Source organism: Choristoneura fumiferana, chromosome 30 (genome assembly GCF_025370935.1).
Source record: "Choristoneura fumiferana chromosome 30, NRCan_CFum_1, whole genome shotgun sequence".
NCBI classification, from domain to species: Eukaryota; Metazoa; Arthropoda; class Insecta; order Lepidoptera; family Tortricidae; genus Choristoneura; species Choristoneura fumiferana.
In genome coordinates this window covers 8031623-8047964 of record NC_133501.1, presented here as the reverse complement: position 1 = coordinate 8047964, position 16342 = coordinate 8031623, and the positions used below count along the sequence as shown (strand labels likewise).

Sequence of the window (16342 nt, the reverse complement as noted above, 5' to 3'; positions counted from 1 at the left end):
TCCTCGGCCACTCTCATCCAGCTCTTGCCAGCCGCCCTGCGAAGATCATCGCTCCACCGAGTCTGAGGACGTCCTACGCTACGTTTGCCGATCCGTGGTCTCCACTCAAGAACTCGTCTACCCCAACGGTTATCGGTTCTTCGGGTTATATGGCCGGCCCATTGCCACTTCAGCGTGCTAATGCGGTGGGCTATGTCGATAACTTTGGCTCTCTGTCGGATCACTTCGTTACGAATTCTATCTTTCAGAGAAACTCCGAGCATAGCCCTTTCCATAGCACGTTGAGCAACTTTAAATTTGTGGACCAGCCCTAACGTGAGCGTCCATGTTTCGGCACCGTAATATATGACTCCATATCGGTAAATGAAGAGTTTCTTTTGGCTCATGAAAAGCACATTCCTTGGAACACACCCTCGGCCATCTCTGGTGTAACCGCCCTTAAGCTTAGCCATCTTGGCGCCCACATCTTCAACGCAGGTTTTGGAACGGGTTATCCAACTTTAACATCGGAAAACTAATACACTTTTTTATTAAATACTTTATTTTCCACTGCTCATAAATTATTTACAATACAAAATAAGACGCACAGTGTTCGTAAAACTCATAATAATAAACGTACGAAGTTTGGTTTCTATACAAATAATAATACAGAGAAGTAAAGTTTGTATGTAATGTACATAATTAACAGATTTAAAAAAACATATTTCGCTTATAGAAAGCTATAATCCAGATGAGTTGGGAATCATCATCATCATCCCAGCCTATATACGTCCCACTGCTGGGCACAGGCCTCCTCTCAGAACAACAGGGCTTCGGAATTCGGGAATTGAGAATGCAAGAAAATAAATTACCGGGAAACAATCTAGTATACCCTCCCGAGTCCTGACATTTTTCAACAAACTTAGTGCTTAAGACCTAGACGTGGTTGACGTGCTTTGTTATTTTCGATATTAATTCAAAATACTTTATTCAATGAACCATATATTATGTATTTTATAAAGTACATTCGGCTGTTATTCTTAGTGTTAATTGGTCCTTTATAAAGTACGCGAGGACTCAAGAGGATAATAGAAAAAAATAGGAGACAGGATAAATTTAAATCTCCGAATACGAAGTCAGCGAACAGCTGGGTATCTAAGGGCCTACTCCGAAATTCGAAAATCGAAGTTCGTATCGTGCCGTCCCTCTCGCTCTCGTATTAAATAGTATAAGTGTCAGAGAGAGGGAACGACACGATCTTCGAATTACGTAGTAGCCCCGCTGGTTACGAACATGTGGTAAGTAATCATATTTCGCAACCAGTTATTAAATTAATTTATAAAACCTAGGATTCAAATCCAACGGGTAATCCTGTGGCCGTATTGTCTAAAGGCGGGCACTCGCGATCGCTCTCACTATCTCCTCCTACCCTCATTCTACACCATGTGACAGAAAGAGGCGGCGAAAACGATTGTGATTCCGAGTACGTTAGAAAATAAAGCCTCTGGCCCTATACTAGGAGATGCAACATTCGAACTTCGTATCTTGCTGCCTCGCTGACGCTTATGTTATTTAATACGAGAGTGAGCGGGACGGTACGACACGAACTTCGATTTTAGATTTTCGTAGTAGCCCCCCTGGTCCTCTAAACTAACGTTGAGAGTTAACTGAATAAATAGGCAAGATAGGCTAAGGGGCTGTTTCAGTTTTCAGAGTAAGTAAACACATGGAGCGGGGACCCTATTCTACTATAAATACATTTTGTTATGCAAATATGTGTAAAATCGATATAAAAATTAAAAAAGCACGTGTTATCTCTTTCTTTCTAAGGTGTGTCGGCATATAAAAACAAAGACGGCATGACATTTATTTATTCTATACTCGCCAATGGTTTGTCATTACGAGCAAGTGACGTTTCATCGTGCCATCCGCCATCTTATGCGACAGAGGCTTTGTGGTACGTGAGCTGTCAAGTAAACTAATTTTACGGAGTTTTTGGTGATTATCAGTGTTATAAAAATACTTTTAAATTTGGTTTCGTGTTGTGGACATCAAGTGATGCAAACGCAATATACCTTTGTGTTCCATAGAACAGTGTTCTTCTAGGATAACGAGAAATCAACCGTTTTTGACTCTTCATAGGTTAGTTGCCGTTATTCCATCAAATATTGCCATTTCATGGTAATATTTACATAATAATAATTAATTATCTTAAGCTTATATCATTTCCATCAAAGATATGCAGATTTTTCATCATTTCACGTTGTATTTTTGATTACATTGAATTTGGTAAAATTAACAATCTTCTTAAGTAACTAAGTAGTAAAATAAGTAGAACTGAGATAACTGTACATTTCGTCCATGGTTTTTGACTTTTTTTTTATACCACTTCGGTGGCAAACAGGCATGCGGCCCGCCTGATGGCTGTTCTAATTTTACCGGTTCCCTGAAAATGATGTATTACGGCGGAAGTAGTCGAACTACGCAGGCGCAGATAATAAATCCACGGCACAAGAAACTGCTGTTTGTTGCATTATGAAGTCGCAGTTCAACAGAACTTTAGTCGTTATCCGATTCGCTATATTCGATATTTGTAACATGAGATAGTTGATGATTTATGTAAATTTAAAAAAATCTTGTATTATTTTCGTTGTTTTACAAATAAAGGGCATTTAAAAGGTTGTTGCTTAATTTAGTCGGCACAAGGTAATCACGCGCTACTTAATACGTGCAAGTCTCTGGTACAAGCCTAGTTCTCTTTTGCACGTTCGGTTAAATGTTTTCCACTTGTATCATATTAGTTATTAATAGTGAATTTCAAACTGATTTTTTCCAAAAATAAACACAAAATATTGATACCATTGCTGCTCAAAGTATTAGCCGCTAATAATTCGAATAAGTATCGATATCAAATACTTTGGTTTCGAAATCGATAGCACAACCCTTGAGCGCCATTTTATGCGACATGTTTAGGTATGCACGCGTATTTTGTAGGAATTTCTAGTCCATAGGTGTATAGGTCATAGGTTGATTTATTTGACGGATGAATGTGATGCCGTCTCCGTCTAATCGAACAAAACAAACAGAGACGGCATCACATTTATCCGTCAGATAAATTTAATCAAAGGATGGTGAAACAGGGGGCTAGTATCCTTAAAAAATGTTATTAATCCGTCAGTTAAATTATCACAAAATATTGGACCTTTTTTTTATTTTGTCAATTAAACGAAAAAATTAAACTATGACGTCACGTGTGGCAAGAAGCCGAAGAAAGCTCCATCTAAGAGAGAGAGGCGAAGCGGAGCGGGGTTGCGAACTGTTTCTGTCCATGGGTGCTGAACTAGTAATGTGGAGCGGAGCCGCCCGCAGAGGCTCAGAGCTAGATAGCGTAGCGGAGCGAGAAAGTAATGCGGAGCACACCGCTTCCCCGCTCGCGCTCGTCTCTGTCCCGTTCGCTCTTAAACGACAGGACAGCAAGGCTCGGATACCGGTTAAATTTCCAAACCGTTATCATGTACTTGGCGCAAAACCTTTTCGTTTTGGTTTCGTTCGCGAAACCGTTATTATTAAACCGGTTTTCAAGGGATCATTCCCATAAAGTTCTTGTCAGATTAACCGGTTTAGAACAATAAAAACCAATCTGGCCGGCTGGCCAGCTGTCGTTCGTCGAATAAACCGGTTTATTTAGGTTATAGTTAAGTTCTTAAAAACGTTCGCGTTCTTATGAAAGTTCGGAGTTACACCGAAATAAACCGGTATTTACCGCTATTTTATAAATTTCGAGCCCTGCAGGACAGACACAATCCGCAACCCCCCTCCGCGTTGCCCCCGCTCCGCTCCGCATTGCCCCCTCGCAGCCTAATAGCACAACTCTCAACGCTATTGCTTTCTAAACCACTTCAACCCATGGATATAAACTTATGAGGTTTCTCCTCGTCGTCGATGCCCTCCCCGGCGGGCAGGCTCTTGAGCGCCAGCTGGAGCGCCCGGGCTTGGCTCTTGTCGCGCCTGTTCTTGCTCTTGTACGGGGCCGGCAGCTTCAGGTGGACGGTGCTGACGTGGAGCTTCATGGAGTTGGATTGAGTGAAGAACTTGCCGCATTCCGGACAGGGGTACGGTTTGATGCCAGTGTGTACCTGTGGAGACGTAGAGGGTTCAAATTCAAAATTCAAAATTCAAATGATTTATTCAGTAAATAGGCCGCAATGGGCACTTTTACACGTCATTTTTTTAAACTACCAGCGCTTTCGGAAAGACCATCATTGCCAAGAAGAATGCGCCGCAAGAAACTTGGCAGAAAGTCATTTTTTCATAAAAATATAATTACAAATAAAATACTTAAAAACTATATTATACAATTAAAGAAAAAAAAATACAAAAAATAATAATAAAAAAAATACAGGGATGTATGGGGTCCCTTAGTTAAAATACTAAACACTAACTATATCTACGTTCAGTGGAAGTGTAGAATGCTTCCACCGTCATAAATTTTAAAATAATAATAACAATAATTTAGTTCTGAAATATACATTTCAGGTCAAGTAACCATTAAGCTTTTGGATTTCGAAGGCAAGTTCACGTTCACGGTTGGTACAGGGTGTTTGGCAGTCGGGTGTAGGAGCTTCAAGGATTTGTGCGACAAGTTTCACACCGCGTTCTTTCATGATCGCAAATAATCTACTGGTAAAATAGGCGAAAAAAATAAACGCGAACATTATAAAACGCTTCATGAAAAATCGCTACGTGAAAAATGACGAAAAATAAATTTGCGATAGTGAAAAACCGCGATGTGAAAATTCGCTACTCAGATCATTACATTATGAACATTTTTGACCACATTTACTATTGTGAAAAGTCATTTTTTATGTCTTTATGCCAGTACCGTCGTATTCTTACACAATTGCACTGTATGGAAACGAGGCTACTTTTTTTGAAATGAAATTTTTAGTTTTCTTTCTTTAAATGACACATTACTAGAAAGCCCGTAAATCTAAGAAGTTTATTAAGCAATTTGTACGCGTAAATCGCTGTAACTTTTTCTTTGAAGTCACGCAAAGTTACCAAAATCATCCAGTTTTTTATTTACCATCATGTCTAAAGAGGTTTTTGATCAGTGTAGCAGTAGAAATCAAAATCAAAAATCAAAATGTCTTTATTGCGGTTATGGGTAATAAAGTAGTGAGCAATTATTTGAATTTATTTTAAAGAACCGTGAAACTTAGCATAATAGTAAATGTGGTCAAAAATGCTCAGAATCACCGTAACAATCATCCCACCCACATCCGACTGCCAGTCGCCCTATATATGTCCTTGTAAAATTTAATGACATACTAGATGTCAAGATTGTTTTTTTGGAATATTTTTGTATTTTTTATTTCAATTCCAAATTTTTACTTTTACGGTCATCCCGTAAAACCTAAATTGAAAATACAAACTGAAATATAGATGCACAGAAAAAACAGAAAAATAATACCAGCAACCCAGAATCGAACCCATGTCCTCGGTATTCCGTACCGCGTGCTATACCGCTACACCACTGCTGGTCAACGGTACAGACACGAATTTCCCCTATGCACCTCATATCTCAGCTTGTTTGTTTCTTATTTACTGAGATGTTGCCCTGGACTCCGTCCGCATAGAATTCCTTTATTTTCCGGGGTAAAACTATGCTATTTTCTTCCCCAGGACTATCTGTATACCGAATTTCGTCTTAATCATCATCATCTCAGCCGTAGGACGTCCACTGTCGGGCATAGGCCTCCCCCTAGGTTTGGGAATCTCTGGATTGTACTGGTGTACTCACCCTGTCGTGCCGTATCAGAGCCGCCTTGTTGGTAAACGCCTTGGGACAGTGCGGGCACTCATACGGTTTCTCTCCCGTATGCGTTCTCATATGAATCTGTAAATTACAATAATTATTTTATTATTTCAGATCTAAAACATTTTATCACACAAATTATATTAAATCATCACAAATTACATCAACTATTTTATAAAGTTTATCATTTATTTTATACGGAAAACCAACAACTTGAAATAACTATTACAGGTTGATTTGAAAACATGTAACAATAAAGCCAATTCAAGGTTTCCACAGATAATACGAAGGTATGAACAGAGTAGCACAAAAAAAATGGAAAGCAATAGACAAACAAAATTGACCAACAAAATTATAGAGACAACTAAGTCACGGAAAATACATACTATAAGGTTTCTAACTGCAGCAGATTTTAAGCGGTAAAATTATCGAAAATTGACATCAAATTCTACAGCTCATTCATGAAATAAGTTTTTGGTAAAAATATAATTTCTAAAACAAGCTTTTTTTTGCTGACCGTACTTTTTGTTGACTGTACTTGTATTGTCACCCAAACTACATCATCAATCTATAGAGAGCTGTTGCAACTACTAGAAAAAGGATAGTTCCCTCTTTTTCCTAAAGATGCCGTCGTACAATTTAAAGTTTTGGGGGGTTTCAACAACTCTTTATTATATATTTTCATCTAAATGCGTCCGTACTCTATTGCACCTGTACAACGACTGACAAAAGTCACATAAGTAGTGTGTGACAACGCTCTAAGAAGTCGAAATTAGCAGAGTCTCTTTCCAAATACCGATGTGTAATCTTTATGGCCGGGTGCTGTAAGTTACCTGTAAGAACATAGGCATGGTGAACCGTTTGGGGCACAGCGTGCAGGGGTAGGGCTTCTCGCCGGTGTGCCGCCGCTGGTGGTAGCGAAGCGCCGCGTTCGACTGACAACGCAATAAAAAACAGTTAATACCTATCAAAGTCAAAGGTAAATCTTAAAATGTTCAATGTCAATGTTCAATGTCATGCGTATATGTATATAGATTCATCAAGCACTCTTTTGCAGCTAGGGAATCTAGATATAGCAGTGTTTGATGAATTTAGTTATCGAGTCTTCCATTGTGGCTGGCATAGTCACACAGGTGCACTTAAGCCTCGGAAAAAATATATGAAAAAAACTGTTAATGTTCAATTCTAAGGGACCCCATACATCCCTGTATTTCTTTTATTATTATTTTTTGATTTTTTTTCTTTAATTGTATAATATAGTTTTTAAGTATTTTATTTGTAATTATATTTTTATGATAAAATGACTTTCTGCCAAGTTTCTTGCGGCGCATTCTTCTTGGCAATGATGGTATTTCCGAAAGCGCTGGTAGTTTAAAAAAAATGACGTGTAAAAGTGCCCATTGCGGCCTATTTACTGAATAAATCATTTGAAATTTTGAAATTTTGAAATTTTGAAATTTTGAAATTTTGAAATTTTGAAATTTTGAAATGTGCAATGTTCAATGTCAAAGTGAATGACCAATATCAAAGTCAACATCAATGTTCAATGTTCAATGTTCAATCTGAATGTTCAATGTCAACGTTTAATGGGATTCGATTTGTAGCATTCGAACATGGCGGATGTAGACAATATCTAATTTTGCTATTTCTGTTTCTTTGGCTAGTTGAAGTATAATTTTGATAGTGTTTTATGCGGCGATTAACCTTAACAGTGAACAGTGATCACAAAATTCTATATTGCTCTCGTGTCTGGCATTTTTAATGCGCAATTTGTCTCCACGTGGTTTCTGGAATTTTACTATCAAGTTGCAAAAACTACAACCACCGTACAACGTCCCTCTCAAAGAGAGTTTACCTTGCCACTGGCGATATTGTCCTATTAATTAGGACAGAAAAGCCATATCTTAAAAGAGAAGAACGTTCAATGTCAATTATCAATTTCAATGTGTGTGTGTCCAGTGTACTCACGTTGTACGCGCGGCCGCATATGTCGCAGACTTTGCTCCGGTTGGGCTGCTTGCCGACGCCGGCGGGCTCTCCGGCCGGCAGCCGGTCCGAGTGCACGCGCTTCCTGTGCACTTGGAGCGAGCGCTTGATGTTGAACGTTTTTGGACACTGCAATACATATACGCGACCAATTAATTAAATGCAAAACATTAAAAAAAAATAGCTAATCTAGGGTTAGGGTTGCAGAAGACGCTGACAAAGCTGCAAAACCGTTGGTTGTCAAATACAATTTCTCCCTTTGTTCAAGGACTTGTGGGCTATCATCGAAAGAAAGCGCACTTTTTACTTGAGTACGGTATAATTTAATTAATGTCGCACTCAATACGTATTCAGTTACCAGTTTTTAATCACAACTACTTATAAGCTTTTTACTGTCCAATATCCGGTCGGATAGTACGCGTCTATCCGGTATTCGGCCGAATAGTAAAATGAGGGCTATCGCGAATGAATTCGCCACTAGAGGCGCTAGTGTAGCGTGAGGTCTCCGAAATGTCAAATCTCATAGTTTTTGGGTGAGCTACGCGGGTTTATTTATAATTAGAATAATTTTGTGAATATTTTGCAATATCTGAAATTAATTATGGCAAATATGCGTTCCGGGGCAATGAATGTCTGTGTTTTGAGACAGTTTTGTCTTTCAGAAACATTAGTCCTCCCTTTTTTCCGAACAAAACGGGAACTATTCAACACTGTGGCATGCTCGATATTTTTATGGTACGGTTTTAAGATGTATTAAATATGATTTTAATCTAAACTTTGTTTTCACGCCCGTAATAACAGACTTTGAAAGCCATACTTAAAAACCTCACGCAACAGTGCGCCATTTAGTGAGACAAAAAACGATAGCCCTTATTGTGGCAGGATAGACCGGATGTAATTGCTGGCCGGACAACCTTAATTTACGAGGACGTTCCATTTCCCGATACACCCGGTCGGTTAGGTTAGTTTGTAGAGTATGCGGCAATACTCCTCGCTTGCTAAGATTTTGAACACTCGTACCGCCCCTCAACCAACGGCATTGCAGAATGCATACACCAAACTATTCAAGCAGACCATGCATACCCGATTTACTGTCATTCTCAAATCTTCCACATTAATTGACTATTTTGAATTCGGATTTAAAATTAATACTGGAATAAATGAATTTTGTCAAAAGCTAATTGTACTGAAAAATATTGAACCTAGATGCCTATCAGGCGGATGGCCATTCTGGAGTAGAGGAAAAAGACAGATCTATGCCTAGAAGTGGGACACAAAAAGGCAGGAGCCCGTCGTATCGCCTAACATTATTTATCCTAATGTCATGTTTGTTGCTATGATTGTCCTAACACCTGAAACTGAAAATATTTCAGAACACCTCATGCGTTGGTTACTTAGATTGGGTTAGGGAAGGTTTATTTTGTAAATTTCCTAAAAGATCGATGGTTATAAATATAATTAACAATTAGGACAATCATTACATAGGGTAAACGATCATTTGGCGATACGATATAGACCCAAAAGAGGCATATAAAACTTACAAATTCGCAGCAGAACACATCCTCCCCCGGAGGGGGGCGCCTGCTCTCCCCACTCAGGTCCTGCTCTATAAACTTGAATCCGGTGGGGGCCATCTGCCAGGACTGGGTGCCATGTTTCTTCTCGAAGTGTGTGTTGTACGCCTTCTCGCTTGGGTACAGGATTTTACACTGTCGGAAAATACAGACAAGTGCGAGTTGTATTAGCGCCGAAGGTTCCATCGAAATTTAATAGCAAGCAAATCGAGAAGTCAGTTTAGTACAGATGAGCATTGCATAATGGTTTTCCATCGCATTCTTTTGGAAAACTTCGTATTTATCGTGCTTTCTCAATAATTACCTTCAGTACTCATCGTACAGCCGTTTTGACATTTAACACTAAATAATAAAGTTCCATAATAATGGATACAAAAATGTCACTCATTTAATACAATAATAGACGACCAGATGGCCTAGTGGTTAGAGAGCCTGACTACGAAGCTTGAGGTCCCGGGTTCGATTCCCGTGTCGGGGCAGATATTTGTATGAAAAATACGAATGTTTGTTCTCGGGTCTTGGGTGTTAACTATGTATTTAAGTATGTATCTATCTATATAACTATATTTATCCGTTGCTTAGTACCCATAACACAAGCTTTGCTAAGCTTACTTTGGGACTAGGTCAATTGGTGTGAATTGTCCCGTGCTATTTATTTATTTATTTAATAATTAATTGATTGATACTTCAGTTGCGGGTGCGGTCGTATTCTCATCGAGAACAGACGTTTCCCATTGGAAATACATCATCATGCACAATACCTGTAACGTATTTTACTCATATCATTATTTTACTCCGTGGGCATTATTTTGCTCATTATTTTACTGCTGTAAAATTTTAAAAGAAATTTCGAAAAGGTTAGTAGACGTCACGGGTGACCCAAGAACTGGCAGCTTCCTCGGATAAAGAATCAGCTTGGCTATTCAAAGAGGACACGCTGCCAGCATCTTCGGGACCTTGCCTTAGGAGTACTCTTTAAGTAGTTTGTTTTAGTTTTAGGTTTTATTTATAAATAAATAAATATCATGGGACACTTAACACCAATTGACCTAGTCCCAAACTAAGCAAAGCTTGTACTATGGATACTGGGCAACGGATAAACATACATATATAGATAAATACATACTTAAATACATATTAAACATCCAAGACCCGAGAACAAACATTCGTATTATTCATACAAATATCCGCCCCGGCCGGGAATCGAACCCGGGACCTCTAGCTTCGTAGTCAGGTTCTCTAACCACTTGGCTATCCGGTCTTCAAAATTTTATGTAAGTGTTTTAAATTTAGGATAGGTAGTTTTATTAATTTATTGCTTTATATGACTTTGTAATTTTACTCATCATCATATCAGCTATAACGCCCACTGTTGGATATAGGCTCCTATAGACCTAGAGAACCCACGACTTTAACCAGGTCATCCGTCCATCTCGTTGATCGCCTCCACTCGAAACTTTTCGGCCCCAACGGCCATCCGTTCTCCGTGCTATATGGCCCATTGGCACTTCAACGAGCTAACTCACTTGGCTACATCCGTGACCCTCGTTTTTCTACGTATCTCATGTTATTTAACTCACCAAATCGCATTTGTAGTAGATAACTTGTTCCGCCGCCTTGTGTGGGGCCTTGCACTCTTCTACCGAATAATCTTTCGTCTCTTTCTCCACCGTCGCTTGTTCCTCTTCCTGTTCTTCTGCTTCTTCTTCTTCTTCATCCTATAATTTAAAAAAAAATTAGAACAAATCCGTGGTTTGACCTCTCTCATGCAGAGGGTCTTGGGTTTGAGATGCTTGTACAAAAGCTTACATTTGTAATTGTGGTTTGCGTTATAAAACGGTATTTGACTATTTTTTTATAAAATAAAACTACACAATGCCTGTTATCGAATAGAGGAACAATTTTTAAGCAACCTTTACAAATAACAAAGTTATAAAGGTTTGAAATTCAAGATTAGACAGAGAAAGACACACTTGCATGTGACATCACACGCAAGTACCGCCATACTTGCTGCATATAGAAAAGCGTTTGAGAAAGAGACAGGTATATAGTTTTAAGATTTCCGATTTAAGTTTTCTCTTCGTTAAACACTGTCTGTCTATCTATATTTTCATAATAATATATAAGACATGGCAAATTCAGGAGTTGTCAAATACCGTGTATTGTAGTTGTAGTGTTTCGTGCGTGATTAAAGTACGCGTATTTTGAAAATGCCTTTTCATCACACTTGCTCGTAAACAGTGTCATAACATGCAGGCTACCTTGCTTGTAACCCCCAAATAAAACCCTCGACCCTAATGTGCTTGTCATGAAACCCGTGGTCGGTAAATGAGTCATTGCGCGTACAAATTTTCTTGTCATGAAGCCCAAGGTCGGTAAATAAGTCAGTGCCCGTACTGATGGCGCCGCTGCGCAGGAGGACCACATGCACACGCGGCTCAGGCACATGCTGCGGAAGGGGGAGGGCATGCGCGCTGCCAAGAGCACAGCCTAAGGTATCGCCAATATTTGGAACAATTATATTTTTTCTTTTACAAATATAAAATTTTACCCGCTAATGTGATGAAAAACATTGTATGTCGCACGGCGGTACCAGAATTACGAACATCGACTCATTAAAGCCCTCAGTCTACGACTTCGGGCTTCTAATAGACTCTCGTTCGTAATTCCTTATTTACCGCCCTTAAGACACAATGTACTATTCAAAGTAGTAGTCGCTCCTGTCAGCGTGGTGAAACTCCATGGGGGGCTACTACAAAATTCGGAAATCGAAGTTTGTATCGTACCATCCCTCTCACTATCGGCAACATACGAAATTCCAATTTTGTACTTCATAGTATAAGGTCAGGCCTTTACTAGCTCGGTTCAAGGTGGATAGATGGCGCTGTGTAAAAAATATAAACGGAGGCAAGCTACCTGCACGATCATGAGCGTATCAGGCTCCTGTTTCTCGGGCTCCGCCGCATCCGGCTCCGCCGCCTCGGGCTCCTCGGCCAGCGTGAGCAGCCCCCCGTGCACTCGGTTATAGTGGATGTTGAAATACTCCTCGCTCGCGAAGATCTTGTGGCACTGTCAACAAAAATAACAATGTGATAGGGTGACTAATAAAAGTGACCAAGTGCGGGTAGTTCGTGATACGAGTGCCGGCACTATTAGTGATCGATTGCGGTAGTTCGAAGGACTCGCGCTGCTAGGCAGACTTGACACCCCACACTTCAGTCTACTCGTGACCACGGCAACTGTAACGTTGCCGAAAAGTCGAGGTAATATTACTTGTTATAATAATAGCGTGATAAGTCCCGTTTGTGGTATTTTGACTATGAATGTAATTTTTTCTCCAATATGCTCGGAATAGTCGACCTAACTGTGTTAATTAGAAAATAGGTTTTTCAGGATGAAGTTGAGGAGATTAAAAAGATGACCATCGTTCGAGAGGTGTAATTATGAAAGTGAAAGTAAGTTGTACAGATCACACAATCTTAAGACTAGCGGCACCGTGTTAAAAAAAAGGAACTAATATTAATATATTTCGGGATCAGCGCCATCTATCCGAACCAGCCAGAAAGTTACAGATATTTTAGAGCAGGGCCAGAATTACACCGTTCTATTTTATACTTTTTTTAATGTTTTTGCCAAATAATGAAATCGTCGTTGCTACTGCTATACTGGCATTTTCCATAAGGTACAATTTTCATTGTCAGAACTGTACAATGTTAGTACTGTTCTGACAGTGAAAATTATACCTCATGGAAAAAGCTAGTTCCGCGGTATTGCAGTAGCAACGACGAAATGAAATACTGTAGGACGATCAAAATAATAATTATCGCGGGCCATATAGGTAGGTACTATTCAATTCGAAGGAACGTCAGCGGGCCGGATTAAATCCCTTCGCGGGCCGGAGTTGGCGCGGACCGTACTTTGCCCATCACTGGTCTAAACTAACTAAAAATTTCGCGATGTTCTTCCTGTAGACTGAACAAATAAAAAATCAGCGGCCGGGAAATTTGTAAGAAATGCCATTACTGTATAGTTTTATTATCTTTTTAAAAGCATGTTTTGACTCATCATCACCATCATCCCAGCCTATACACGTCCCAATGCTGGGCGCAGTTTGTTACGCCTCACGCTAAAACGGCTGGACGGATTTCGATCAAATTTGGTATGTAAACAGCTAGACATAGATTTTCAAAAAAAAAAAATATCATGGGATACTTGACACCAACTGACCTAGTCCCAAACTAAGCAAAGCTTGTACTATGGATACTAGGCAACGGATAAACATACTTATATAGATAAATACATACTTAAATACATATTAAACATCCAAGACCCGAAAACAAACATTCGTATTATTCATACAAATATCTGGCCCGGCCGGGAATCGAACCCGGGACCTCAAGCTTCGTAGTCAGGTTCTCTAACCACTTGGCCATCCGGTCGTCTTAAAAGTAATTAATAATACGCAAGAATTTCAAGAAACTGAGTCGCAGTTATGTTTATTTTTTAAAATACGATATTATTATATTTCCCTTCAGGAAATCTTCTTATATGCAGTACTGAGACTACTGAGAATACTTTCCGTAAATGCGGCGGTAAAAATTTACACCCTGTAGAGGGAGTAGGGTTTAAAAAAAAACAAGTAGGTATGTATTGAATTATTCATTTTAATGTTATAAGAATCAGCACAATTAGGTACAGACAAAGATATCGATACGGCGACAGTTGCAAAAGTATGTATACACGACCTTAATGTACAGTCAATAAAGACGTGTACAGATATTTCGAGGGTATTCTGGCAAAACAGAATAAGTGCAATAGTTACATACATAGGCATACTCAATTTTTTCTGCTTTATTTATCTAGCAAAACTGTATAAAAACAAAATTTTATGCACTTATCCGGTTCTGCCAGAATACCCTCGATTTATTTATAGTTCAGATTTTTAGAACATCACGTGATTACGGAACTACCGTGAGACTCGCTCATATTTACAATAAATACAATAGGTAGAAATATTATTTATTGCACACCAAAAATCAGTAAAAGAATGAAACAAACCCGAATTCATATTTAACGAAATAAACCCTGCTAAACCACTTCATAACCCCCTGAGACCCACCATACAACTAAAATTTACATCGAAATTTAAAACTTGATTCCACTGGATGGCAAACGAGCAAGTGGGTCTCCTGATGGTAAGAGTTCACCACCGCCCATCCATAGACACCAGCAACACCAGGGGGATAGCAGATGCGTTGCCAACCTAGAGGCCTAAGATGGGATACCTCAAGTGCCAGTAATTTCACCGGCTGTCTTACTCTCCACGCCGACACACAACAGTGCAAGCACTGCTGCTTCACGGCAGGATTAGCGAGCAAGATGGTGGTAGAGATCCGGGCGGACCTTGCACAAGCTTCTACCACCTGCCTACTTAATGTCTCATAGATAGTTGAATTATTTTTTTGTAAATTTGAATGATACAGCGAAAATGACACTATTTATTTTTCGAAAGTTTTTTTTTTTATTTAATATAATCGAAACAATATAAATACAATGAACTTATTATGCCACTATTGGAAAACCCACTGGGGGTTTATGTAATAGTAGGCGAGTTACAGCGGTTCAGTACATAGATTTTTTGCTTAAGAGATTTTCATCACACTTGCTCGTAAACAGTGTCGTAACATGCAGGCTACCTTGATTGCAACCCCCCAAATAAAACCCTCGACCTTAATGTGCTTGTCATGAAGCCCAAGGTCGGTAAATGAGTCCGTGCCCGTGGGCGCGCTGCTGCTGCAGGACCACATACATGCACACGCACGTTGCGGCGCATGCCGAGGGAGGTTGAGGGCGACGCTGCCAAGAGCGCAGCCTAAGGTATCGCCAATATTTGGAAAGAATTATATTTTTTCTTTTAGAAATATAAAATTTTACTCGCAAATGTGATGAAAAACATTGTATGTCGCACGGGCGGTACTAGAATTACGAACTTCGACTCATTAAAGCCCTCAGTCTTCGACTTCGGGCTTCTAATAGACTCTCGTTCGTAATTCCTTATTTACCGCCCTTAAGACACAATGTACTATTACGTACTATTGCTAACAATATGTACTAGAATTATCACTTTGAACCCCAGGAGGTTAATATGCAGATCGGTGGCGCGCAGTGCGCGTTTTGCAGCTAAAGGGCTACGAATTGGCCCGAAAATTGTCGAGCTAAACGACACACGCACGGATGGGACAACGAAACGTGCAAATGTTTGCAAACAAAACTATACTCAAACATGTCAACTTTATTAAATCTATTTTATTTCTTAATTTTATTTACACACGTATACATCATCATCATCATCATCCCAGCCTATATACGTCCCACTGCTGGGCACAGGCCTCCTCTCAGAACAAGAGGCTTGGCCGTAGTTCCCACGCGGCCCAGTGCGGATTGGGAACTTCACACGCACCATTGAATTGCTCCGCAGGTTTGTGCAGGTTTCCTCACGATGTTTTCCTTCACCGCAAAGCTCGTGGTAAATTTCAAATGTAATTCCGCACATGAATTTAAAAAACTCATAGGTCGAGCCGGGGTTTGAACCCACGACCCTCTGCTTGAGAGGCGATAGGTCAAACCACTAGGCCACCACGGCTTTGTATATTTATTTATGCACACGTATACGTTTAGTATATTTATTTATGTATCATTCCGTGAGTCACAGACGGTTCTGACAGAATATCAGCGCTGCAGGCGTCTAACGCCTCAGCATTATGCTGAGTCAGCGGCCGTTTCAGTTGCGGGGACACACAAAATCTATTTTGTTTTATTTTTGTTTGCTGTTTATTGTTTTTTTTTTGTTGTATTTGTGTTTCTTTGTGAATGTTAATAAATATCTTCTTTCTTTCTTTCTGATGATACGAGTTTAATTTAATTAATTCAATCAATCAATCTATGTCTTACTAACAATAATAGCTTATTAAGATCATTTTGTAAT

At 39.5% G+C, this 16342-nt stretch overlaps 1 protein-coding gene across 1 annotated transcript in view; it reads right to left on the bottom strand.

Annotated features, from left to right (window-relative positions):
* Window positions 1-550: 550 nt before the first annotated feature.
* The window catches only part of LOC141444733 (uncharacterized), a 25348-nt gene continuing 9556 nt past the window's right edge, over window positions 551-16342 (bottom strand). Inside the window, exons 4-10 of the mRNA XM_074110348.1 lie at window positions 12274-12426; window positions 10938-11075; window positions 9325-9492; window positions 7766-7912; window positions 6631-6732; window positions 5783-5878; window positions 551-4115 (exon numbers count right to left, since the gene is read on the bottom strand). Of these exons, the coding sequence (XP_073966449.1) occupies window positions 3879-4115; window positions 5783-5878; window positions 6631-6732; window positions 7766-7912; window positions 9325-9492; window positions 10938-11075; window positions 12274-12426 (1041 nt within the window). The 3' untranslated portion in view covers window positions 551-3878. The remainder of the gene's footprint in view (window positions 4116-5782; window positions 5879-6630; window positions 6733-7765; window positions 7913-9324; window positions 9493-10937; window positions 11076-12273; window positions 12427-16342) is intronic.